The sequence below is a fragment of the Triturus cristatus genome, chromosome 6 (genome assembly GCF_964204655.1).
Source record: "Triturus cristatus chromosome 6, aTriCri1.1, whole genome shotgun sequence".
Lineage (NCBI taxonomy): Eukaryota > Metazoa > Chordata > Amphibia > Caudata > Salamandridae > Triturus > Triturus cristatus.
In genome coordinates this window covers 1,282,744,137-1,282,771,388 of record NC_140589.1, presented here as the reverse complement: position 1 = coordinate 1,282,771,388, position 27,252 = coordinate 1,282,744,137, and the positions used below count along the sequence as shown (strand labels likewise).

The 27,252-nt window shown below is 47.2% G+C and overlaps 1 protein-coding gene and 1 long non-coding RNA gene across 15 annotated transcripts in view; one reads left to right on the top strand and one right to left on the bottom strand.

Annotated features, from left to right (window-relative positions):
- QKI (QKI, KH domain containing RNA binding) overlaps window positions 1-10,460 on the bottom strand; it is a 275,773-nt gene extending 265,313 nt beyond the window's left edge. For all 14 annotated transcript variants that reach the window (XR_014963146.1, XR_014963147.1, XR_014963148.1 and 11 more), the window contains exons 1-2: window positions 10,299-10,460; window positions 9,896-10,047 (exon numbers count right to left, since the gene is read on the bottom strand). Coding sequence is in view for 11 of the 14 variants with exons in the window: in XM_085612229.1 (XP_085468355.1) it covers window positions 9,896-10,047; window positions 10,299-10,318 (172 nt within the window). In the remaining 3 variants the exon portion in view is untranslated. The remainder of the gene's footprint in view (window positions 1-9,895; window positions 10,048-10,298) is intronic.
- A 292-nt stretch (window positions 10,461-10,752) lies between these two features.
- On the top strand, window positions 10,753-26,013 carry LOC146821288 (uncharacterized). Its single transcript, XR_014963149.1, has 3 exons — window positions 10,753-10,791; window positions 25,591-25,679; window positions 25,877-26,013. It is a non-coding gene; the product is annotated as an uncharacterized LOC146821288 (long non-coding RNA).
- Window positions 26,014-27,252: the final 1,239 nt, after the last annotated feature.

The window sequence follows — 27,252 nt, the reverse complement described above, 5'->3', positions numbered from 1 at the left end:
TTATGCACCCATTATCTAAATAGCATGGGTTCTGTCCTTTGGCTCCAGTGGAGTTAGGCCAGAATACTAATAAGCAACTGGAAATACGGTGATACTTTGTAGATGCAATAGATGCAATCCGCATTAGCCCTCGTGTCAATCTGAAGTGACTGTCACCAAGGCCTTGTGCAGGTGGTAAATCAAACCCTGACAGAATATTTACAGGGCCCCTTTCAAATAGAAAGTAGACATTTCGGCGTGTAAACATGTTGCCCAATGCATGGTGTTTTAGCAAAAAGCCAAAACAAGATGAATAAAGAAAAAAACAACTAAAAATGTAAAAAAGCATGGTAAACTAGAATAGGAGAGTTCAGGAGGGGGGGGGGGGGTTCTCTCAATTCACAAAAGCCTTGCACCTGAACAGACGTGGCACATGTCTCTGTAAAGACACTAGTTTTCACTCGCCTGGTTGCTGTCCCACACACAGCCTTTAAAAATAACCAAGAGAAAACGGAGATGTAGGTGTGAGGGCAGCAACGTTGAAAAGTTTTGGGAAGTGAATGAAGGACCAACAGCACTGCGTGTGGTAGGACTTTGAAGTGCAACAGAAAAAAAGTATTAGGTCAAAACTGCCAAACATCTATACTGGCATTTTTACACACTAATTGAGTGAGCATGGGTGCAGATTTGATCCCCCAGCTAAGGTTACGCAATTGAGAAAATGCTGGAGATTTTAAAAGAACCCTGGTCTTACACAGAACATAACTTTGGGGTGCGTTTCAGCTAATAGAGGGGCTTGTTATACTGCAAACGTAGTTGCAAATGCACACGTGGCACGTTTTGGGATACTGGGTTCCCTGTTTGAAGTACAGATGCACCCCAGTTACCAGCTTCAAATGGAGGGTAATCTGAGCAGTTAGTGAAAAAATGTCGCTTCTAAACAATTATTTAAGAGCACAATGAAATGTCTCCCATTTCCAATTATGTTTCTTCACAGGACACAGCTAGAAAAAGAAAGACAAAAAAAGCACTCGCACCCTCTACTGCAGCTCACTTCCAGGAGGCTGCGTACTCACGAGCAGTCAATACCGGGGTAATAGGTTGGAAGCCAATAACATTTTAGATTCATTCGGGAGTAAATCAATAGGTGATACCCCTGCCACATCACAGCAAAATGAGAGCTGCATCTAAAGGCTGTCACAGCCTATTATGAAAAAGGGCCCGGATTATTTCCGAGACCTTCAACAAGCTACAAATATCTACAGTAGGCACCAGAAAGCAATTTTGCCGACTTTAATAACGCTGTGTGCAACAGACGATGAAAATGAAGAGCTGAACTTTCCAACGGATTGCACTAAGCCCAAACTAACATTTGGTTTTAGGCTTGCAAAGGTCAGGCTGTGAGGGAAAAAAAAAAAACACATAAGCCAGCAAAACAGACGGGGCCAGAAAGAAACGCTAAATGTTAGCAGACAAATGAACGGCTTAACCCACAATAGGTTGATGGTGAATCTGCACGACAGCAGCCATTTATGACTGACAAACACTGATAAAACGACTTGGGGCCAATAAGAGCAAGGCCTTACAATCACAGGTTCAAGACCGTAAATAATAGCAAAACATCCGAGTAACATTAGAGACATGCAATACAAAGGAGGACATTAACACAAGAGGATAAAGCAGATCTTCACAACCGGGGTATTTTTTTTTTGTTAATGCGTGCTACTCTTGCATTGTTAGGCAACTGGTGACAACAGGCAAACTACAGCAAGACTCAATCATGAGAAGGACCAAGCATTGGAAGTCCAAGACCCAGAGTACATCAAGCCCAACAGAGGCTGCATTATTTATTGTACCCAATAAAAATCAGACACTGAATCGGTATGCATGGAGTCCATTTAAAAGCACCAATTATGAAGCTTGCCTGAAAAAATTAAGCATTAGTTAAAAGTTTGGTGCTTTCAGCACCTAAACCCGCAAGTCCTACTATTTACTGGCCATCCGCTTCTACCCCTCTACCAGCTAAGTTGTCTCAGGATTAACCGGCTGAAGTGTACCTAGGGTAAGCTGAGAGTGTGGTGTTTGAAGCAAAAATCATAATTCTGATATGGCCTGTAACCGGGTTTACCACACAAATATTAAACTGGGTCTATCATATTCAGGCACAAGTCGAAAGTCAAGTTACGTGAGAAATTTTAAATTAGCCAGGTTATAGTCCCCAGTGTCAACTTAAAGGTCAAACGTCCACCGAGGCCCAAACTGCGATTCAAGTGAGTATAGGAGGCACTGTCCTATAGACTATTGTGCAAACAATGTGCTGCAGGTCACGGCCGAACAAATCTGGGGGAAAATGTCAAGTACCAAGGTAGCCTTTAGAAGAACGATAGGAAAACCCGCTGACAAAACCAGCAAAGTGTACATGAAGGTGGGCAAAGAATGAGGTGAACAAGTCTTCTGAAGAAATCAGCTACGAAATAAAGCAGTCGTCCTACAGATGCATAAAATAATGCGGAATATGCTGTACTGTATGTGCAATTCATCAATACGCCTGGTTTTGCAGCAAGAGGGAGAGTGTGGGGGGTTGATGTGGGACAGAGTAGGTCTCGTCATACAAGTTAATGGAGAGCCCACATCTAAGAATAGGAACCCAGGTGTTTCGACTTGGGTTTTTAATAAACTAGTCCGAAGGAAGTTGCGCATAGTTAGTAGACCGAGCCTTCTTTTAAAAAAATTGATGCCATAAGGAGTAACCAAACTTGCTTACCAATAGACATGTGCAAATGGCCACAGCGCGTCCGTTTCGTCAAGCTAGAATTAAAGTTCCTCGTTCACATTAATTTTTATTTTAGAGCAGGTACCTTACAAGGAAGGAAGCTATGATGTAAACTGCAAATACGTTTAAAAACCGCCCTCATTACTGTAATAAAAAGATCTTCGGATGAAAAAGGTTGAGGCTTCTCTAACAACGTGCTGCAAAAAAAAGATCTGCTGCTAAACATCGGCGTGCATGGTGGCCAATGGTGGCAATCGTTCTGTAGGGGGAGCTGTCAAACTTAAAATGCTTGCGCTCGATTAAGAAAAGATGCCGATAAACGTACAAAGGAACGTGTGTGCGATTGGCGCAAGGCGATACCATGCTGGGGGGGGGGGGGGGGGGCGACTAGGCGCGTTCACGGCACATTAGGAGCGCGTGTTTGTACCACGCACGGACATTCAGCTGCCCCGTCAATTAACACAGGCTTTCCTCGAGCTCTGCTCATTTCTGTGGCTGCACTTGGATACAAAGGCCATTTCTTATTGGCCTCAGACAATATACCTTTATATTAAACTAAAAAGCAAACTTGGTTCAGAGCAATACTTCAGAAATCCGGCTGACAAATGTGACGCTTGTGAAAGCACCTTTCACAACGCGCTGCTTCCAGCAAGAATGTAACCACGTTGCACAATATACCTAAATGTACAGAGTATGGGGGAGGAGACGGGGTATTGTACACAAAGGCAACCGTGGTACAGTAGGTCTCAAAGACGTCATACAGAACGTGCGAGGACACAGTTATGTTACAGTCTTAAGTGTCTAGCATACATTTCAACACCGGGAGGCAAGTGTGTAGACAAGACGGTGCTGTAGCTTGCTCCCCTTCGCTGCAAGCCTGGGTCGACTGACAGAACCTATGAAAACTTGACACGACAAAAACACTTTCCGAATAAAAACAGTGTGCCTAACTTCCTCATATGGGTTGAGTGAAGGAGACCAAGAGCGTCTTGATTCGAATGACAAAGAGCTGCTGTCAAAATACTCCTGAAGTCCCACTCCAGTGGACATTTAAAGGCGCAGGGAGTTTTTTTTTTTTTTTTGCACATGTCGATGCGAAGCTTTTGAATTGGGTTTCAACAAAGGTACGGGTCGGTGAGCGGGGGAGTTCCATTATTGGGAAGGCCGCTACCTACTTGCCACCAAAGAAGCATGGAGACGGGCTCCTGCTGGCCTCCAGTCAGGCAGAGCTGTCAGGACAGCCTGGTTGTTAGCGTGCCCCGGGGTGCTCCTGACAGCCACAGCAAACTCAACCCATCTGCATTTAACGCTAAGGCCAATTAGCAAGAACTCACTGACGTCGGATATAAGAAATTCTTATCTGGATAAAAATAATAAAGGGCTAGAGTTTCTGAACAGTAATTGAACAGGTCTAGTACTCCTAAACCGTTATGTCTTCAAGCAGACACTACTACACGCAAGAGGGAAAAGGAATTAAATTAAACTTATGACACATCGAAAAGGAAACAATCCGAACGTAATTCCACGCAGCCAAGAAATGCCCAAACAAATGAGTGAAAAGGCCGAGACAGTGAAACAAGCTATTACAGCATAAAGGAGGCAGGCTCACGTTTCACTTCAGGGGAGACAGTTTTGTTCAGGGCATGATAGTTGGTCAGCATTGTTGAGCCTCTGGTCTGGACTAAACATAAACAAAGTATGCATACATCTTGTACTTTTCAGCTTTCATTAAAATGAACAAAACACGGAGTGCAAAACCTTTTATTATGTGAATCTGATCAGACGGTACTGTACAACAGATTCTAATCTGTACTAAATACGATTTTCAACGCACCCAAATGAACAGTTGATGCAAAAAAAAAAAAATATCCAAATGTCTATATGCGTGCACATTGCAAACTGACAGCTCCTAGGCACACAGATAATCACTGGTAGACAAGGAGAGCAGCCACGGAAACCTCTTAGAACTTAAGTCCCAGTGTGCTTATATCACACATTTGGAAACCCATAGTATTTATAAAGCGCTGCATCACAAAAACTCAAGAACCGAAGTCTAATTTAGAATTGAGACACGACTGGGAGAGAGAGAAAAAAAAAAAAAAACAGTTCCTGAGTACTAGATGAAAATACATATTTCCAACTGGAGTAGTTTTTTGTGTGGTTAGAACGTTAAGGCACAGGAATGTCTTGTTTTTCGCCTAAGCACCTTTACAGACATAGCATCACTTCACAATGCTTCTGAGCAGGTACCTCAGAAAATCCGTACACAATTCCATATATATGGTCTTGTAAGCACTAGCTCTAGCTACTGAAATCGAAACATCAGCAAAGAACTGTACCTCAAACAGCAACAGAGTAGAAACGCAAGACACTTTAAAGATTTAGCCAGACAGTCAACAAGCCAGGACACCTTAGACATCGTTCAACCCCCTTTGATAAGAGATCTCTGGTTATTATACAGACAGATTTTTTCAGGAATTACACTTCTACAGAAAAAGTGACAGCAGGCTTTAAAATGAGTTTCATGGTGTGCACAGACATATGTGCCTTCAAGAGGACTTCAAAATTCTGTATATGATGTAAAGCTAAGCCAGTTCAAACTAGGAGCAGAAAGAAGGAATGGATTCAAGGCTAGTCTGGATTACCACATACCAAGGTACTATACAAACAAAAGATGTCAGACTTCATTCACACATCTCTGGCTTTTAACAGAAACCACAGAACCTAAGAGGGGATTTAGCAATACCGTAATGGGAATTCCATTTGATACGAGGTAAAGAGCACAGGTTGCTATGAAGAGGCTAGCAGTAACTTCTACTAACGTCACCAGGCTCTTATTATATCAGCAACAGGAGCTACATAGCCACCACGTCCCCAAACTAGTGCTGTGGGTCAAACTTGTACAAAACGTCTCAAAACTAGACATCACTCTAGCCATTTCCACAGAGGCACACTTGATTGCTCTCAACTACAGCATAGATTGAGACTGAAGGCACACTCAAAAGTGAGTTAGGCAGTGGTGTAAATGGAAACTGGCTCTAACACCTCTATCAAAATGACATTCAACAGAGAACCACTATTAATGTCAACTGCAGGCAGAAGGCTGCCAAAACTTCATAATCCTACCATGTATTAAGTATTGTATAGGCAATACAGCAAATAAGAAAAAAACCTAGAACCTGTTGGGCACTAATCCATTGTGTTAAATATGCCGTGAAATGCAATAAAAATACATCAGACCTCTATACTCTGGCCGTGCCATGCACATTCCAGTTATAACTTAAAAGACATCTATAATTCATTTTCTGACTCAAATAGCCCTATTGCATTTTCTATTTTGCCCACCTAAGTGGATACCTTCGGTGAGAAAGCTGGGAGGCAATAATTAAAGTCCCTACCAAGAGCATTTCACGTGCCATATAGTCAAACTCAGTTACTTCAAACCCACTTAAAGCTGGCAGGCTTGATTTAACCCCCCCCCCCCCCCCAAATAACAGTTTATTAAGGTGCTTCTTTCCAAAACCCATGTTCCCTTTGATTGGTGGGGACCAGACACACTTACACATGCTCACAGAGTACACAATTGATGCTTCAATACAAAAATTACTTTTTCAAATGAAAGCGCCCAGAATCTGCGCCGATTCACGATTACTCATGCAGAGTGCCAATGTTTATAAAAAGGTATGCATTTAATGTGCAAGGCCATGGCACAGCAGGGAAAATTGGGTATGAAACTGTTTTAGCGGGTATATAGGTCCGCATGATCAACCACAGCTGCTGCTCAGGACAACTTCCACTAGTACAAGGCACTAGCCAGAAAAGCGCTCGAATACATTCCAATTCGGTACACAAATGCACTGCAGACACCCGTGTGTTCTGCGTGGAGTAGGTGCTGCATACTGTTATCAAGTACCCTTAACACAAATATGTTGGGAATGTTTATTATTCTAGAAGGTGGAACATGGGCAAAATGTACATGAGGAAACACGAGTACAACTAATGAAATGTACAGGGGATGCATAAACGGTTCAACTCCCAACCCGTGAATAGCAAGGAAGGGAATGGAACAACAACACGTCTCAACAATTATGTACCGAAAAAGCATGTCGTCCTCTGCCAGATTTGATCAAATCATATGGGGTTGACATATGTTGCTGTCAGATTCAGACACTCAAACTGCATGGGCCTAGAACTGCGTCTCATTAGGTGAGGGCCATCTCCACATCCTCTGTTCCGTTTTTGAAATGACACTATGGCTTTTACATCTGCTCAATGCAAATCGTGCCCATAAAACACACTCATGTTTCGCCCCAGCACACTACAGCTAGATTCCATGGTAAGCATCACAAGCGAAACAAAGACCAAAATGGGTATAAAATTCAAAAGCTTCGTCTCAGGTAGGTGTGTGACAGCAAACAACCCTCTACCAAAAAAAGAGCGGAAGCAAACCAAGAGCAAAACAGTGCACGGCACAGAGACAATCCCAAACATTTCACAGAACAAACAATGGCAGGAAAGGCTGTGTATCCCACGCTCCGGAAAGACCCCCTTCCTGTCCGTTTGCAGCGGTCCGCTAAAAGCCAATCTGACTTCCTGGTCATTACACTGTACACCGCGAACAGAGCTACAGGGGGATAAAACATTATATAATATTGAAGGAGATGAATACCCACAAAACTAGGAGGGGTAAATGGTCAGCCTGGTTACTTCAATGCCTGGGGTTTTCAATGAAAATTATAATTATCTGGGATTTCAGCACTGGTATGATGCCTGCAGCACAGGGGATTTATAAGGTTATGAAACATCTTTAATCGTAATTAACTAAAGACTGCTCTGAGTTAAAAAAAAAAAAATACAACTCAGATTTAAGTTGACCGAGTGCGTTCGGGTGATTTGCATCTGTGCAAACATAAGGTAGCTCTTGCCTAAATGTAAACGGGGGCTGCAAGGGGCCTAATTTTTTTTATCTATAGAGGTCTGAGGGCATAAAGGCGTGTTCTATTTAGTCGACCAACAATATACATTCAAATCCAATAAGGGTACACCACATAGTGCCTCGATGAGCACAGCAAGTCTAGAAGCAGCTAAACTATTTGTGTAGAAATCTACGGGCGTTGTCGAAATTGGTTCCTTGCTGTAAGGAAAAACATATATAAAATTCACTCTGCAACAAGACTACAACTGAATATTAAGGCTCAATGAGCCCCTTGCACTTGATCAGAAACAGGGCGTGCTGTTTATCAACAATGGCAGTGGAGACAAGAGTAAGCGATAAATCTAACAGACTGCTTTTACATGACAGAAACCAACTGTCGAATAAGTGCCTGTAGAGCTACAGCAGGCTACGAATTAAGTTGTTTACTTGTATGGAAGGTACATTTTGCACACAAGACGACGACTTGGAAGAGTGGCAGCACTCGTTTGTACAAAACTAAAGACCAAGCTTTTTTCCCCAGACGGCAAAGCACTGGGAGGGCGAGAACATACAAGAAGTTGCAGATTTCTGGGCTTCTTTGTAGGCTGAGGTGTAAAGACAGCTGGGAGCTCACACAGGGCTGTCGGGCGCCCCTTAGTGCCTAGCTCAAGCTCCGAGAAAGTGTAGCAGACGCTCCCAGGAGCAGCATTTTTTTCCACATTCCATAAAGTTTTGTGTCTCCCCAGAGCCCCGCCCAGCGCCAAGAGAAAAAGGAGGCAGAGAGGGGCAGGCGGCAGCTGAGGCCTAGGAGGGGCGGGTGAACTCTCCCTCCACCGACAAGTTTTCCAGAATGGGACACGGGTCATTATTATGGGACCACTGGTCACAACTGGAAACATGCATTTTAAAAGAAGCAATTAAATACTCAACACTGAATTATGCAGAGTCTAGGCTTATGCTAAGAACCATTTCTTTGAGGTTTTGCAGGTCTCGCCGCCTGTCCCATGGAAAGACAGCCTAACTTGCTCGTCAGTGGCCAGTGACTGACAAAATGGTTCCTCTTTCGCACTCTGAGTACAGCACCATCCACGCGTCGGGTTCCGGCCGCCACCCAGGCATTGCAAAGACCCCCTGTTTATCGACAACCTTTGGTGTATGTTTACTTTTAGCCTTCCTGTGCTTGTGAATGCCTCCACCTCCTCTAGCGAGCTTAGTAGCCCCTGATCCCTGCAAGAGGAAGGGTGCCTTGTTTGGAAAACAAAAATGGCCATTTCCGATGGCCTGGCTTCCCTGCGCAGCCGGCAGAATTATAAACTTGGCGGGTCCGCAGGGGGTGAGACGGGGGTGTTTGGGTCCGTGCTTCGATGGAGAATAAAAATACTGCACCCTAAAAGTCCACAGCCCCAGACAACAAGGCAGCGGGAAGAAATGAGACAAGCCAACATGTTATCTCCTGATTTCCGTGTTAAAGAAACCGGCTGCTCCCTTGGCTGCGTCGTTTTGGAGGCACTGTCCGTTAACGTACTTGACTTTTTTTTTTTTTAGGGAGGGGGTCGTCTCACCATTACCAAGAGCCTATCACCCATAACCATAAGGAGGAAGCAGGAGGAATATTGGAAAAGTAAGAACAAAAGGAGGCGATGATGCACAGAGGAGAACCGTTTGTACACCTTCTGGGGAGGAGGGAATGATCGTTCTTTACTTTCCTCGACCTCCGTTCACTCAAAAGATTTTAAAGTCCCAGGTCGGTAAATCAAAGAAAGCATACCCAGCTCCCTGATACCACGCTACGGGGTAAGCATTGCTAGTGTGGAGAAATAAAATAACCAACAAAGTCAGCGGTAGCTAGGGAAAGGAGTGCAACTGGACATGGTAGAAAGCTCTTTAAAAAAACAACAATAAGAAGAAGAACGTGGAGGCAAAATAAGCTATCAAATAAGTTGTAGGCAATTACAAGTAGTCATGTGAAGGTGATCAGTGTCACTAGAGAAGGGCACGCGCGACGAGAAGCCGGGGGCACGCGCTCTTAGAAGGAGAAATCAGATAAAGCAAGTTACAGCAAGGCTGTGAGCGCACATGGGGGAGGGGTCCCGGCTGCCTCTGTAGCCACATTCCTGGGCATCCAGCCCTTGCCCGAGGCTCCCCTGGCACTGGCGTGCCTGGGGCTTCTCCTGCTCCCAGGCATAGACAGACACACTCACACCAGGGGCCCGCTCCCCGGGCCGTACCTTCATCCAGCAGCCGCTCCAGGTGGTTGAAGATCCCGCAGAAGTTAGGCAGGCTGCTCATGAGCTTCTTGTCGTTCATCAGCTGCATCAGATAGTCCGGCGTCGGCTTCGGCTTCTCCTTCGTTTCCATTTCCCCCACCATATTCCAGGCCAAAAAAGGAAAAACAAAAAAAACACTTATAACACAAGCTGCCCAAATACACAGGAAGGGGAGAGGAAGGACATAGGGGGAAGTGGGGAAGGTGGGGAGAAAAATATATGTATATAAAATAAATGCAAAGCACTGGTGCCGGGACGAAGGAAAAAAAACTTTAAGGACAAAAATCCCAGGCACCCCTGACTGGGGCGGGAGCGGGGTCTATCTCGCTGGGCGGGGGTGAACGGCGATCAGCTCCTCCTCACCGGGAAAAAAAGAGAGTACATCGATTGCAGCCCCGGGGTCTGCGTGGTGCCGGTTGTGTGGGGCCCCGGCGTGAGAAAGGCGGCTGCGGGGTGCGGAGCCTGGTCCGGCGGCGGCTCCTCTCGCGGACGGCTCACGGTCCCCCTCCTGCCCGGCGCTCCCTGGCTCTCAGTGCGTGGTTCCGGCGAGTCTGGGAGTCCGCGGGGCTCAGTGATTATAGGCTGCGGTTGTATGTTGTCTCCTGACCGGGGTGCTGCTGTTGCTGCGGGTGTCGCTGCTCGGTGTGCGCGGACTTGGCTTCACTGGAAGCGGCGAGGGATCCGAGGGAGGCGGAGGAGGAGGCGGCCGTTAATCAGAGAGGAAGAGGGAGGACAGAGCCGCCCCTTCTCTCGCCACCTCCCTTTCCCCGCCCTCTTTCTCTCCTCGCTCCCCTCCCCTTTTTTTCTCTTTTCTTTCCCCTTAAGCGGCTCTAAATCACTCCCTGTCCAGGCACGAGGTGAGGGGCCGGTCCGTGGGGGAGGGAGGTGACGTATGTCAATACTTTTTGCTAATTTGATTTCCTCTGGATCCAGACGGGCACGGAGTGGCATGTAAATAGTGAATCTGATGAACACGGGGGTAGTCTGTACTTTGTGATGTTTCTGTTTGTATGTGGCTCCCACATCGCCCCACACGTGCTACTGTTAACCGTTAGTGTCACACTAAAGAAGCCGCAGATAGGTCTGCTAACGGTTGGTGTGCCACGAGATTATCCTCGCGACTCAATTTTCTTGCTGTGCACTACTGTCTCTAGGACGCACCAGAATGCGCCGCCACCAGGTCTCTAACTCGTCTCGTACGCGCGCACGTCTGCTTGCGCTCTTCCTTCCTTTACCCGATCTCCCACCCCCAACTGTCCGCGCGACCAATGGCATGCGTGCGCGTTCTCAGCGGGCCGATACATATCCCTATTCCAGATTCTGGCTACTGCTCTGTGTGTGCCTGTGTTTTTTTGGTGTGAAGCCCCGCCCTCTGAGGGGGGGGTGCTTTGCCAATCACATGATTGTGCACCTCCAGCTTGCTTCTGTATAAATTCGAGGCGCGCCTATGTGTTTTTTTATTTAGTGCATTTTTATAAATCGCGGACATTACACGAAGGTGTCAGAGCGCTGTACAATAGAACCAGTTACTACAAGAGAAAAGTGTTACACAATACAACATTACAAAGATAAACAGGAGACTTTAAAGGAAGGGTACACAAAATCCAACACAGCACACAAGGTGAGGAATGTACAAGAAAAAATACAAATTTACAATGATGAGCGAACTTCCTCGAGGGGCCTGAGAATGAAAGTATTAGTTCTGAAAGTGTCTTTGGAAGAGAAGAGATTTGAGGTCAGCTTTGAAGATCCGGGTAGAGGAGGTGGCACGGAGCAATGGGGGAAGCGAGTCCCAGATTCTCACCGCATTGCCTGAGAAGGATTGCGTCATCAATCTTTCCCTTTGGAGGGGGGCTCAAGCAGAAGCTTTTTCGCATTGCGAGAAGGTTGAGAGCCTCCAAACAATTTCAATTTATTCGCCAGGTAACAAGGGGAGGACGGTGTGCAAGGCTTTGTGTGTGATGCAGGCAGTTTTGTAAATAGATCTTGCCTCGATCGGAAGCCATCGACGAGAGGACAGGATAGGAGTGACGTGGTCGCTTCGTTTAGACCCTGAAATGAAGCGAGCTGCTGAATGGAGGATTGATTTGAGAGGGGAGAAGTGGAATTTGGGTAAACCCGTCAGAAGAGAATTGCAATAATCCAGTCTAGAGAGAACCAGCGATTGTATCAAGGTTTTTAGGTCTTTCTCCGGGAAGAACCAACGAATCCCCCACAGAAGGCGCAACTGGTAACGTGCGTTCTTAGCAATAGAGTTGATGTGGGAAATTTGGTTGAGTCCTTTGTCAAGTATGACACCTAGGGATTTAGAGCTGTCGACAATGATGGGTTTGTTGTTGAGTAAGTTTGGCTGCTCCATCCAAGATTGAACAGGAGGAGGGGAGAGTGAGGTAGACAGGAGGAGGAATTCAGTTTTGGCGGGATTTAGAATGAGTTGGTGAGCTAACATCCAGTTGTGAATAGAGTTGAGAGTAGAGTTGAGTAGTGAGAGATCGTGTGTGGAAGACACCTTGAGGTAGATTTGAATGTCATCCGCATAAAGATGGTAATGGATCCCAGATTTACTTAGGAGGTTCCCTAATGTTTCCAGGTAGAGATTAAACAAATTGGGTGCAAGGATAGAACCTTGAGGGACACCTTGACCTACAGCCATTGGAGACCAAAGACTTTTCGCTATCTTGATCATTTGGGATCTGTCCGAGAGGAATGAGGCAAACTATTTAAGCACTGTGCCATCCAATCCCATTCTCTGTTGAAGAGTGTTGAGGAGGGTTTTATGATTAACAGTGTCAAAGGCTGCAGAGAGGTCTAGAAGAATCAGAAGACACGATTCCCCAGAGTCGAGTATATGCAGCGCATCATCAATCACTTGCAGTAGGACTGTTTCAGTGCTGCAATTTTGGATGAAGCCAGACTGGAAAACGTTGAGGAGATTATTGTCCATAATATGTAGGGAAAGTTGGTTCGCAACACATTTTTCGGTGATTTTCGGAAGAAAAGGGAGGTTGGTGATAAGGTGGAAGCTGTTGAGGTCGTTCGCATCAGCGGAGGTTTTTTTTAGAAGAGGGTAACCTGTCCTGTTTTGAGGGCAACAGGGAGGCAGCCTTGACTGAGGAAGAGATTATCTAGCCTGGTCCAGTAAGAGAGAGTATGGGTATAGAAATCAATGGCGATGACACTAGGGATGGGGTCAGAGAAACGGTTGGAGGGTTTAGTTTCCAGGATGCATTTGAGGAGGTCATCCTCCGAGATGACGTCAAAGTTCTGCCAAGTGACCTAGGATTTCCGCTCCTCAATGGGGGTGGGGTGGGCGACCTGATCCACCAGTGCTTTGACCTTTTCATGAAAGAATATAGCGAAATCAGCTGCTTTCTTTGTGGAATCCTCAGGCTTAATGGTTAGGGGATAACATTTTGGGTTTTTGATGAGGTCAAAAAGTTTTTTGGGTCTGTTTTTGGCTGAGTCAAGGAGGGATCTGAAATGTGATGCTTTTTCATGAAAGATGTGGTTGTGGTATATGGATCTTGCTGAACGTAAAAGAGAGAGATTGGAGGTGGATGGAGATTTTCTCCAATGTTTCTCCAAAGATTCTAAGGTTTTTCCTTTCATCGTAGAGAGCTTTATTGAACCAAGGTGCTGAGGGGGGGGGGTCTCTTCCTTTTGCTTTGGAGTGTAGCAACATTATCGATTTCGACTGCTAGGACTGAGAGGCACTGAGAGGTGAGATCGTTGACATCCACGTTAGGGTCTAGTCTAGGAAGTGGCCGCATAGCAGAATCACAAAGAGTGTCAAGATCAATGTTTTTAGTGTTGCGGAACCAGGTAGTAGCTCTTTTAGGTTGGCCGAGAGTTATAACGTGCGATAGGTGAAAACAGAAGGGAATGAGGAAGTGGTCAGACCAGTCTACATTGATGGGGGGAGCAATAGTCAGCAGGTCTGCTTTGGATATAACAAGGTCCAGAATTGAGCCCTTGGAGTGTGTAGTTTCCGAGCACTGTTGGGAGAGACCATTGGCTGAAAGAAAGGTGGCAAGCTTGTTGGCAGCCGAGTCTTCCAAATTGCCCCAGTGGAGATTAAAGTCACCCAGGCAGATCTGTCTGTCACTTTGAGAAAATTGGTCAATGATGTAGTCGGTGAGTTCCTCCACAAAGGAAGAGCAGTTACCAGGCGGGTGGTAGATGGCATGGAATCTAAAGGGTGAGCCGTGATGTACTTGAAGTTCTAGGGATAGGCATTCGAATGTATGGAAGAAGGTAGTAGGGAAGGCTTTAATTTGAAGGGAGTTTCTGAAGATGATAGCGACACCGCCCCCAATTTTGTCTGATCTGTCGTTTCTGAGGATGGAATAGTCAGTGGGTACCAGAAGATCAAACAAAGTATGAGAGGAGTCATTAAACCAGGTCTCAGTGAGGAAGAACATGTCAAGATTATGGAGGGTGATAGTGTCAGAAATTTCCAGTTTGTGTTTGATTGCAGATCTGCAGTTGTGGAGCAAACAGTACAGCTCTGACGCAACTGACGATTGACTCCATTCAGAGCAAAGGAAGTTCACGCTGCCGGGAGCTTCATTTAATATTATGACGCATACAGAGATGCCATGAAGCAGCCTTAAACAGCATACAATTAGAGGAGGAAAGTTTCTCTTATCACTAGAAGGCAAGATAATCCTGTTTTGAGAGTCTCCCCTGAAAACTAACTAAAATATTCAATATTGAATTCTTGACTGGCTATTTAAAGGTTTGAAGCCTTTTGGACAGCTCTAGCCTAGAGCTAAATCCACACATGTATAGCACGTAGAAAGAGATCCAGAATATTTTCGAATAAGTTACGTGTAAAGCTGACATTGACGTAATTCATATCCATATCACAATGAGCGGATTCCTGACGAAGGCTTTGCCGAAACGCGTTGTTTGTCACCCTGCCGCCAATAGTTTGTCAACAAGCCGCTAAGATTTCATTGTCTAGCATCGATTACTGCAGATCTAAATAACAGAATGTATCATAATGAGATGTGATGTATTTAAGTTATATCATGTGCTTAAATTAAACCTCTATGTCTTGAAAATATAGATTTATGTATTTTGCTTATGTCTATGGATGTTATCAATTGTGGTTATTTATTCTTTTTCATGTATTTATGTACATTTATCATATATCATATATCCCAAAAAATGTAATCATGTGTATTTAAAAAAAAGAAAAATAAGAATAAATTCTAAAAAAGTAATTCACAATTTTTTTTTCTTCATTAATGATTGTATCTTCAATTCAGATGATTTGTTAGTTTTTAGAGTTGGCGTGTTTTACAGATCAAATACCCTGTGCCCGGTGTCCTACTTTTTCCAATTAAAGTGGTTGAAGTGACAGAGTGCCCTACACCTCCCCCACAGTGACAGTTGGGACTGGAACTGCCAGGAGCCGTCTAGAAGGTTCCAGCCCTTTCTGGTAGGTGGGGTGAGGGGTGTATAAATAGCGGAGCTGGGATGTGCTCACACTGAGCGTGGACTTGATGGTGAGGGGACACTCTGCCAGGAGGTACCGCTGCATGGGCCTGTGTGCTGGCCCCTGTGCCCAACTGTACCCCTCTGCTGTCCACCGGGCTAGTGAGAGCCCTTTGCTGGAGTGGAGACTGCGGTGCCAGGAGGAGTGCCACTTTATGGGAGATGACTGCTTCTAAGAGCTGCTGCCCCGTGCTGATGAGTGCCCACTGACTGTTGATCTGGCCCAGCATTGCCTGCCTGCTCTCCTGCCCTAGCGCCCCTTGAGCGCTACAACTGCGTCCCAGGAGGTGAGGAGCATTGGCGCTACTTTCATGTGGGGGACTCTGTGCCCCTTGGCCCCTAGTGCCTCGTGAGTGCTACATGTGGAGTGCCAGGTGAAGAGGAGCGCTATCATTTGCTGGCCGGTACCTTAAGGAGAAGAGAAGCGCTATATGGCCCCTCTCCAAAGAGAAGAGGAGCGCTGCCTTGTGACCCTGAAGCCCCTGGTGGGACCTAGCGCCTTTTGAGTGCTGCAACTGTGCCCAGGGAGAAGAGAGAGAAGCACCTGTCCTCTGCAGCACTGTACTGCCCAAGCGCTATATGCAAATTGCCAGTGAAGAGAGAGGAGCGAGGTTCCCGCAGCGCTGAGATGGCGACCTGCTGAAGGAGATCCCCGGCGTGAGAGGGACTCCCCCTGCGGCTTGAGTCATCGGGAGCCTACCCCACATTATTGCCGCTACCACACCTGGCCTGCCTGTGGAAATAAGTGGGTGCCCACCCCGCGTGCTGTATACTTAAAAACCCAGCGGCTGCCCACCCCGCGGGTTCATTGCCACGTCAGCGGGAGCCCACCCCGCTTCATGTTTAAAATGTAACGGGAGCCTACCCCGTATGTGTTTCTCCGCAGGTGCCCATCCCGCGATGGTGCAATCACGCGTGTGTCTACCCCGCAAGTGTGTTTACTTGAAGGCGGGAGCCCACCCCACACTTCGAAACTGCCCCGGAATCACCACCGCACAGAAGAGCCGGGCCGCCGTGCTGCCAGCGGCGACCCGGAAGGAGAAGAGCCCTCGTCCGAAGCCGCCCGGAAGGAGGACCCAGGTGGGAGCCCACCCCGCACTGGACGGCGGCTGGAGGAAGTCTACACTCCCACGGGGCTCCCATGCATTGAGGAGGGCCCCGCGTCATCAGCCGAGGAGAGGAGGACGGGAGCCCACCCTGCCTCCGCAAACAGGAAAACAGAAGTCCCGGGTCCCAGGAGGGGGCCCAGGTGAAGCCAGAGGAGGTGAGAGCCCCACAGCAGCTGAGGCCTGGAGGAGTCCTGCGGAGGAGGGGGGGGCCCGAGGCACGCTGTCAGTGCCTGCCCCGCCCCACTGGTGAAGAGGAGGAGAGGTCCCAGCAGCGGGACCTGTCAGGGCGCATTGCTGGTGCCCAGAGACTGTAGGAGTCGCCCTCGACTGCCGGTGAGTGAGGGGCCCAGTGGTGGTCCTGTGGTTGGGGGGGAGTGTGTCAGGGCACATTGTCGGTGCCCTCCCCCTCCTGTGAACACGCTGAGTGCACCGTAGAGCCCGTGCTGATTTGCAGCTGCCTCGTCTGACAGCGGGCAGCTGCGACATTGGAGGCAACTACTTTTGTGGACCAGACTCCTTCGTGTGGGTACCCAGCGGCACCGCAGTTGCAGGCCGCTGCATCATCAGGCATTTCCCTTCATTCCATAGCCCCAGAAGAGGGGCTCCCTACGCTCCAAGTTGGCCAGGTCTGGCTGTACTTTACGCAACTGCCCCGCCGGACAGTGGGCAGTTGTAACGTTGGGGCAAGGTTTATTTGGAGAGTCCCAGAGGGGGGGTTTATACCTGCCATGGGTGGTAGTGTTACATGCATCAGTGGGCTCTGCTGGCTACGTTCTATGCCCCGTGAGGATGATTCATGCCTAAGAATTGGACGCATTGCTATTGGTGTTACGTGCAACGTAGCTACACTGTTGGTATTAGGCCTAATGCTTCCCCTAATGGTCACCTTGCTGATCTTAGGCCTCTTGGACTTATGCTGATATACTGCATAACACGTTCTATGCCTGACCTAATGCATTCATGTTGATGAGGTTGATGTTTAATGCCTGCTCGATATACGCCTCAAGCGATTTATGCAAAGGGGCTTATGCCTATGATGATGCCTAATATGTTAACAAAATGAAAGGGGCGTCATTTACGCCCCAGACCAGTCGCACAGCTAAATGCGCAAATCCACAGTGCTTCAAATTAATCCATTCTTTACCAAATGATCATGCCTAATATGTTCCCATGCTCAGGGTTTATGCCTCTATGCTCACAGGTTGATGTGTAATGGGGTTTATGCATAATGAGTTTACATGCCTGCAGTATTGTCTATGAAAGGGGACTTACGCCGATGAGATGCATAATGCTATTTTCCTAATGCCTACACGGCTGTTCTAGACCTGAGGTGGATACCTAATGTTCTGTCCTTAATGTGTACAGTGTTGATTTTAGGCCTATCGTGCTCCTGCGGAGGAGGTGCCACATAATATGTTTCTAGGCCTAATGTTTTCATTCCAGGCCTGCGCTAATGTGTTACCTGCAAACTGATAAGGCCTAAGGTGTTCGGGCTCATGGCGATGCCTACTGCATGGCATTTTGCCTAATGTCATGCCATGATGTTTTCATTGCAGGTTCTATGCTAATGCTGTGCCCACGGTGTTGCTCATGCTGTTATGTGGATGAGGATGCCCTATGCTAATGTGGGTAGGCCTAATGCCTGACCTAAGGGTTTTCTCTGATGTCCTAGGTTCAGGCCTGATAAGGTTTTACGCCTCATACTAATGTGTCCCATGCCTAAGGTCATGTATGATGTGCCATTCTAATATGTTACACCTACATTACTACTGACTTTCATTGACCCTGGTTATGCCTGGTAATGATTCTGGCAGCGGCCTGGTTGGCCCTGCCCTGTAAATAGTCCCCCTCTGTAAATGACTACCTGGTGCCAGTTGGCGTTGTGTTTACCACTGTGATTACCTCTTGTTGTGTTTTGCATAATACATATGCTGTTTTTTTCACCTAAACTGGTGTGGTCTCTTTTGTAGTGTGCCTAGTGTGTCGCCTATGTGCGCTGCGCGGATGCTTTACACATTTCCCCCGGAGTTTGACCCACCCGCTCTGCACCACGCTACCCCGCTTCTAACAGTGATGGGGGTGTTAGGGCTGTTAAGGGAGATAGGGATAAGATTCTTGAATGAGGGTGCCCGGTAAGAGGGAGGCTGGTAAGTTCTGACAGAGGAGATGGTCTGAATAGTGAACTGCGTAGAATTATTAGGAGAGGAAGGTGGAAGGGGAGTGACGTTGGTAGTCTTGTAGCTGGCCAGTAAGTTGGTGATGTCTGCAGAGGACAGACTGTGGTTGGCTTTATTGGGGCGCAGGAGCAAAGAACTCCTCGGGAGGATATTAGGGAAGGGGGACATCTTGGCGCTGAAAAGTGAGATGGACGCTACAAGCTGGGAAATAGACAAGATGAGAGAATCAAGTTTATTTTCCAGGGAGAGGAGGGCTGAGCACGGAGTGTTGGGTGGCTCGATGGGTAAGGGAGGAAGTGCAAAGGCTGAGGGAGGACAGGGAGGGGTGGTGGAATGGGATATGGGAGGGGTTGCAGAGGGTGAGGGAGGACAGGGAGGGATGGGGGAACGGGATACGGGAGGGAGTACAGAGAGTGAGGGAGGACGGGGCGGGGTTGGGGAACAGGATAAGGGAAGGAGTGCAGAGGGTGAGGGAGGGATGGGAGGGGTGGGGAGTCGGGGAGCAAGGGTAGAAGTTGGGGAAAAATGGTGGTCGATAGGAGTGTATGGTGATACAGTGGTGGGAAGAGAAATATTTTAACTGGTGTTGAACAGAGGAGAAGAGTAGAGATCATAAATAGGAGGAAACAGGTGAGAAGTAGGAGGGGGGTCAAATGAAGGCCAAAGGTACGAGGAGAAGAGAGGAGAAGAGGCTGAACAGGGAGGGGATGGCGGGGGGTCAGATGAAGGCCAAAGGTACGGGGAGAAGAGAGGAGAGGGGGCTGTACAGGGGGGGGGCGAGGGGGGTCCAAGGAAGGCCAGAGGTATGGGGAGAAAAGAGGATGGTTCTGGATAGGTACTGTAGGCTATGAAAGGTGAATGTAGGGGGACAGGTAACAGGTGGAGTGGGGGGATTGGGCTAGATGGTAATTTAGGGAGGAGTAAGGGACTGCAAGGTCAGAGGGAGAAACGACGAAGGAATTACTGAGGAGGGAGACATGGTTGGGAAGCAAAGGATGAGGAAGGAGAGGTTGAAGAGAGATGGGAGGTGGAAGAGAAGAATTTAGGGGACAAGGAAGAGCGGAAATGGATGCATAGAAGGGGGAGGGAAGGGGGAAGGTGTTACATTTGCAGTGTTTCTGCTTTGGAGGGGCATCATTGTCAAGAGCAAGCAGACCCTATTTACTTAGTTATTAGTGTCAAGGTATGCATTTTTACATAGGGCTTTATCTAATTCCTTTTCGGTTTTCCAGTCTTACACTATGGTAATAATGTTCGTCGCACTGGCGCTGTATCAGTGACTCAAAACTGTTATTTTGAAAATTTGTACTTAAAAGAATATTTTTAGTCGTCAGTGTTATGCTATCACTTTCTATGTAGCTTGTGGCTGCCCCATATGAAGACAGTTAGTACTGTGATTGATCCATTACATAACGGATCAGACCTTGCACAATTTGATTTTTATAGTCTTGATTGGTGGTGGTACGTCTGTGTGGCCGTGTATTCATTACTAGAGTAATGTGGATCAATTAAGGCACACACTTGCCCACAATTTGTAAGTGAAACAAGGGCGATCTTGGAAAAAACAGGGGAATTAATTTTCTCCATTGACTTACATTGAAGTCCAGGGGATTTGTGGCGGGAGGTAGCTAAAATAAAGCTCCTTCGGGCTTAAAAAACTCAGTCTTCCACTTGAATCAGCTCTGTTAGATTGTAGTGAGGGGCTTCCTGGTAGGCCCAGCGCTCCTTGTTTCATGCTGCTGGTGTGTTGTTTAGTTTTCTCGCAGTTCTGTTGTAGTATTGTTATGTCCATATTGCTGCCTGCTCGTGGGCCACACTCACATTCCATGATTGAATGTGGATGGATCACGAGTTCGAGGGCCTTTGGACCGGTACCTCAGTAGCAGCTAGGAAGTGGTTTGTCTCCCTCCCTTTTACTGCTTATTACTTATTAAATAAAGGTGTATTCAATTTGGAGTTGTGTCCGCCTCTGCCTCTCATTACACTAGTGTCAAGCGAGGCACGGCACAACACTACTTCCTGCTCTTCCTTTCTCTGGGCAGGTGAAATTACGATACTAAAGGCACAAGCAAAGTCGAAGGAGGTGAAATATGCAGCGGCACCAAGCACACCGCACCTGCACTCACTGTACGGCTGATTTTCCGCATTAGTCCTTGCTGGCCGTCCGATTTCTTCAGATGCCATCATCGCCCTGGAGAGGGCTCTTGGTGATGTCATCACACAGAGGAACGTGGGTAATGGTGGCCATCTTTGCTTGACTTAGTCCCATTGTGAGGGACTGGTATCTCTATTACTGTTCAGATGGAGTTTTTATTTAACTCTTTGTTGGTCCTGGCATTTATTACTATTAACCATATGAGACATGTAGGTGATACATCTGCCTCCTCAATTTTTACAGTCACCTGGTGAACTGCCTATTGCCTGGAAAGAGTGGTTCATGGCTTTTAATGCTTTTCTGGGACTATTGATGGCTTAAAATTCAAACTTGAAAGGCAAAAATGGTTGTTGAAACATTCATTGGATCTGGAAGGTCAGGAAATGTTTGCACATTTGCCTTTGTTCACACCTGACAAAGAGGACGAAAAGTTGGATGAATATGTTGAAGCAGTCAAGAACATTGGAGGGACACTTCTGAAAGTCACCTTATTAGTTGTTAGGAGGCATCATTTTATCACAGAGAACCGCATTGTACAGAATCTGTAAACATGTATGTGATTTCTTTGCATGTTTTGGCAGCCAATTGGAAATTTTGTGTTATTACTGACCAACGTATTTGAGATTGTGGGCATGGCTGAACAAGATTGTCGATTGTATGCTTTAAGTGTGAGATCCACTGGCCGCCCAGCCAAATCTTTTGTCCCCACCAACTGAATCCTGCTGAAATGGCATCCCCAGGCGCAGACTCGCTGCCAAAGCCCATTAATATCTCTGGGAGGTGCAGGCTCGCTGCAAAACACTGGGAGTCTAGCTCTGACCTGTGACTTCTTTGGTGACATGGAGCGGCAGCTGCCACTGGAGGGCGGCACAGCGAGCCCTGTATGGGAGCGGAAAAACGGTGGCTCTGCTGGATGCATCGAGCCTGCGGTTGGTGGCCGGATCCTGCTCTGAGCCTTAGATGTGGAGGACAGTGGGGAATGGTCCTCTCCCACCCCCTCTCCTCACTGCGTGGATCCTGCCACGCTGAGATGTCCAGCAGCGGCGCCACTGCTCTTGCCCTTCCTCCAGGCACCTCCAAAGAGAGAATGTACGCCGCAGTCAACGACTGACTGCCGGGGCCCCCTGCTGTCTTGGGCAGCCGAACTACCCAGTGCATGGCTGGAGGTGAGCGGCGGCCTTGACTTGGACAGCGAAACGGTGCAGCGGAAGGTAACAGATGGAGAGTGTCTGAAGTGGGAGTGGGGGTTTGGGCCTGGTCACCGGGGCAGAGTGCCATTTAGGAATCACGGGATGCCCCCCCTTTTTTTCTACTGAGCATCGAGCTGGACCAGTGCCTGATTGCGGGAGCCCGCAGGGTTGAGCATACTGCTCAGATCTCACTACTGCCTGTAAAAGTGTGTGTGTGAGTGAATGAGTGAGTGAATGTGTTTCAGCCTCTAATGAATGAATGACTCAAAGCCCCCAATCTTGTCAGCAGTTCACCAATGTAGGGGAGAGGCATGCAACAGGGCCCTCCGGGCCATCCAGTAGCGTCCCCCCCCACAGGCCCCAACAATTGTTCGGTTGTGAGTTGTCGAGCCGGTGAGGCACCTGGTCATGCACTCCTTCAAAGCACTTGGGGGGGACTGGACTTACTTTACCCCTGCACCGCACTCAGACAAGCAGCAGAACGGCACGCTCACAGTAAAATGTGTGCCCTGTTTACTCCGATGATTTGTTAAGCTCAATTATATGGCCCAACAAAGGGTCCAGGCCCTTAACTTGCCAGCTGTTGAGTGTCCCCAACTCACAAAGTACTGCGAATCACGTTATGGCACCTCTTAGTCCTTGGTGACTTCCAGACAGCAGAGGGTTCTGTGTACTATTACCAACAGTGCGGGCTCCTCAATTAGGTACTAGTTGAGTACAAATCAAACTAAACAATAAAGGGGGGGGTGGGCCATCCGAGTGCTTCAAAATTTCAACTTCGGGCCGGTGACCAGGCCCACACTTCTCCACTCTGCTACAGAGTGCGCATGTCTGCCATGGGACAGCTGCACTTTCTAACCTGAATTAAGGGGGGAGATGGCAGGCTAGACGGGGTGCCCCAGCCCCCTGCCCTATAAAGACAGAAGCCACCTCTAGGCATGGACGTGTGATGTCAGGGCCCAAGACGCCAGACCTCAGTCACCAAGGAGCTGCCCCACCTTCCTTCTCGAAGTCTGGGAGAAAAGCTCAGCGGGTAGAGCGCCTGTAGTGGACATATATGATATATACAGATTCACAACCAAAGGGCGACAGGACCCTTTATCCGTTCCAATGCTGGTAAAAAGTTTACGGTAAGACCAACAGTACCAACTTACTAAAGTGCCATCTTACTTTGTGATATGTGCTGTATAAATAGATTATTCAAATTCCGTACAAAGACCCCAAGTATCCAGATAAGACAGTGTACTGAACGCACTGTAGAGCAAAATACATAAGGACCTTCACAACCAGCATCGCTGCTGCCAGCTGCCTGGATCGCGGACACACTTGCTTCATGGCGCTTTCTGCTTTGGAAGAGTGAGCTCGCGGAGGAATAAGTGCTTTATCATCTTTGTTTGTTTAAATGTGAGTCGAACTGCTTTAGTGCAAAAAGCCACGAGAGTGTGCCATCACCAGGGCACTCGTGGCTTTCTCAGGGTACTTGTCAGGTGACTGCACGGTGAGACCTGAGGCACAACACGGAGTTTCATTAACTTGATGTATGTCCATGTAAAACTCGTAAACGTAGTCATAATATCGCTTTACATTTGTCGTTTTAGATAGGACTCTTACCAGCCTCCAACAGATCAACGCTAGTGTATTGAAATATGCACTGTTGTAGTGTTTTGTTACAAATGACCTTTACACTTCTGACGCTGCTTGGCAGCGATCATGGCTCCCAGGGTGCTTCCCTGCACACGGCAGGCTCACTGCTGAACCCCCACCCGTGCCTCCAGCCCGAGGTCTACAAAACCCTCCTGTCCAGTCACGTAGACCCTGCAGATTTCCATAACAGAGCAGTGTCCAACAGGCTCATGCATCTCATCTGCATACATTAGCATACGCGCCTCCCCAGGGGTCCTCCCCTTTAGAAGAGTCTGGATGGCGCCACACACCACGGGAACTTTAGTTCAGGCTTCCTGTAGAAAGGCTTGCGCTACTAAAGCGTGCCCTTAACCCCAAACACCCTTTTCTGCTAATATCGTGTTTATCATAATGCTACATTATTACAGCTAATAAGGTAGCTCGGTGGGTTCATGCACACTTCGAATGCAGCACATGCATCAACCCACTGACTTGTGCTGCTACCACTGGGCTTGGGAGAGTTGCAGGGTGACTCAGTGTGTTGAACGCTCACTGCTGAACTATGCGGTAATCTGCAGGGCACTAGCTCGGATCCCAACCAAATAGAGTCAGCCTTTCATCCTTCTGAAGTTAGTCAACCGCATTGTTATAAAACAAGTAACAATATCACCTGTTGATGACAGCCTTACAAATGGCAAGTGTGTCATATGAAACTCTTACCAGTCACAGATGCAAAGCACCCTGGACCGCGCGGTGGGTGAATGCACCTGCGCCATAACTGTGAAGGTCAAAATCCCAGCACTTAAGCACGTGTCTGCAGGCGAGGTACCTGTTCTACGAGACAATGGTGCAACAACCCTCCTCCCTCTCCTTTTCTTGTGGGGGGGGGGGTCACCTGAGAGCACACCATAGGTAGGCCAACACGCAGGGAGTCAGCACAGGGGCTGATTAGTGCAACAGGATAATTACACCATCACCACCTGCACCAACGGACTCCCGGAACAGCACCTCCCACACAGTTCCCTTGCACTACATCCTAGGTGTCAGTCGTAGCTCGAGCAGACATGCATAAACATAAGCCACAGGATGGTGCACCCACAAAAGAGTCTAAAGTTCCTTTTGAATGTTAGTTATTTTCTTTATTGAGAGTATTATATTTTCTTAAAACACAGCCCAGGCTGCAGCAAACATGTTTCGTTCAGTAAAACATCTTCAAAAGGGTTGATTATTGAATATATGACGCATGTCTCTTTACATAAAATTTCACAACACATGCATTCTGATGCAAGCCAGCTCAATGGTTTATGAAATCATTTTCATCCATAGGGGCTTGGGTGAGACAATTGTGCCCCAATCACACCACCCGAATCAGTGTCTCCCTTCGCACCATCACACCCCCCTCAGAGGGACAAATATCTAACCCAAGCCCAAATGTATGAAAATTATGAATATGCTAGTGCCCGTGACCCAGGCATGGCTGGGCATCAGTCACTCCTGCTGTCAGCCTCTCAGACAGTCTGGTGTGTTGCAGTGAGTAGGCATGTACAACGCTTCTTTCACAGGGCATTTTCAGGGCAGAATCAACAAGCATTGGCATAGCTAATAGGTCTCACCTTTGGGACCTTATAAGTATTTAGTTATGCAGCACAATATCCTTGGTGAAACAACATTAACTGTTGCATGGTTAAACACTTATAAGGTCCCAAAGGCGAGACCTATTGGCTATGCCAATGCTTGTTTACTTTTTACTTTCAAAGCCTTCTAGGGATGTTGTTTTTAAATATTGTTTTAGTACAAGTGATTTTATATATATTTGTACTATGGCATTTGTGTCAAGCACAACTTTTATATGTAGTTTCACAAATTTGTAGTGCTTATTTCACACTAATCTTCTTTTCAGCAACTGGATCAGGGATACCTTACCAACTTTAAGGGCTCTGGTTTATCAACTGATGTTAAGAAGGACGTCCTAAAAACAAAACTGCTGTGGTAAGAGCAAGTAAGCTCACATTGTACATATGTAATAGTTTAATGCAAGGATCAACTGTTACTTTCAAAGTTTATTTCTACCCCTCATCTTAAGACATTAAATAGAAATTATTTTCTCACTTATTTTAATCAAAGAAGTCTGTAGAAGTATTACAACAACGCTTTATTTGCCATTTTTAACTGTGTTCATCTTTCAGGTACTGGGAACACAGCCTGGTGATGATGCGGAACCATCTGGATGGAAGGCAATCCCAGGAGACAATCCAATCCTCCTTCAAGCAACTTTCTCAGGGGCCAAAACTTTCCTACTAAAAGAAGAGGAAGGTTAGGAGACGGTTGAGGAAGTTAAGGACGAGGAGCATATTGTTGCTCCCCACACAAAAACCTCAGTCAAAACCACATCACAGCCAAGTAGTAGTCTTCCGCCAAAATCACTGCACAGGATTACAAGTCCCCAACCATTCACTAATGACCTGCCAATGCTTGTCCCATCTACCCAAGAATCCCTTCCACAAAGCCCTCAACCTTCGAGTACCTCTGTAGAAACCTCTTTACACACTTGGCGCATGTCGCCGAATCTCTGATTTTTTGTTAACCCCTTCCATGCTGCGCAGATTCCGCCGCTGTGCTGACGGAATCTTGCGCGGGCGTGGTCATGACGGAACGGTTCCGTCATGAGCACAGCTCAACCGTGGCTCATGACGGAACCGTTCCGTCATGAGCACCGAAGGGGTTAATAATCATAGTGAGAACACCCTTGGTGAGGAACAGCTCTCCCCCTTTATCAGTCTCCACCCCACATCCCCAAGCTCCCAGTTGGCATCCCTCTCAATGATTGACAACCTGCTAGCCAAGCTAAGTGCCCACTTATGAGGGGTGGGTTGGCATGGCAGTTTTTCCAATGGCAGTCAGTCCATTTATCAGGGCTTTATTTATGCAATGGAGTTAAGTCGCTATGAGATTGCAGACCACCTTAAAGGTCTTCATCAGTTGGTTGGAAAGCAGATCCATGCTCGGGATAACATTATGAAATGCTACCAAGACATGGAAAAGATGAACACAAACATCTTTGTAGTTTGAGAGAAGAGAGTGCAAGGCAACATTGCCTGACCAGGAAGATGATGGAGGCAAAAACGAACAAAATATCCAACACTGAAGGGTCAGGAGAATTTCAAGACAGCCAGTACAACCCCCTTTTAAGTTCATCAGTATACATTAGAACTTACTACCTATGATGTGATGGGAAGGGCACAATAAATGAAAGGGTACTGTAAGCGAATACCATCACTATTCAAGGTTGAAAGCCCTCATCCACCAATTAGGTGACATGCTTAATCATCAGGCACCTCCTTGAACCTCTTCAGTGCACTGAGGTGCAAGCTACTACCCATTAACTAATTGGGAAGCTTAGGGGGAATCCGTGGTGGATATTCTGCTATGCCACTCGTCTGGTCAATGAAGGTGTGAGGTTAATGTACAGAGTGGAAACTATGCAAGTTGAAACTACCTCCTGGGTGGAAAGTTCAAATTTTACTAAGTCCTCAGTAGTAGAATAACAATAAAATGGGTAATC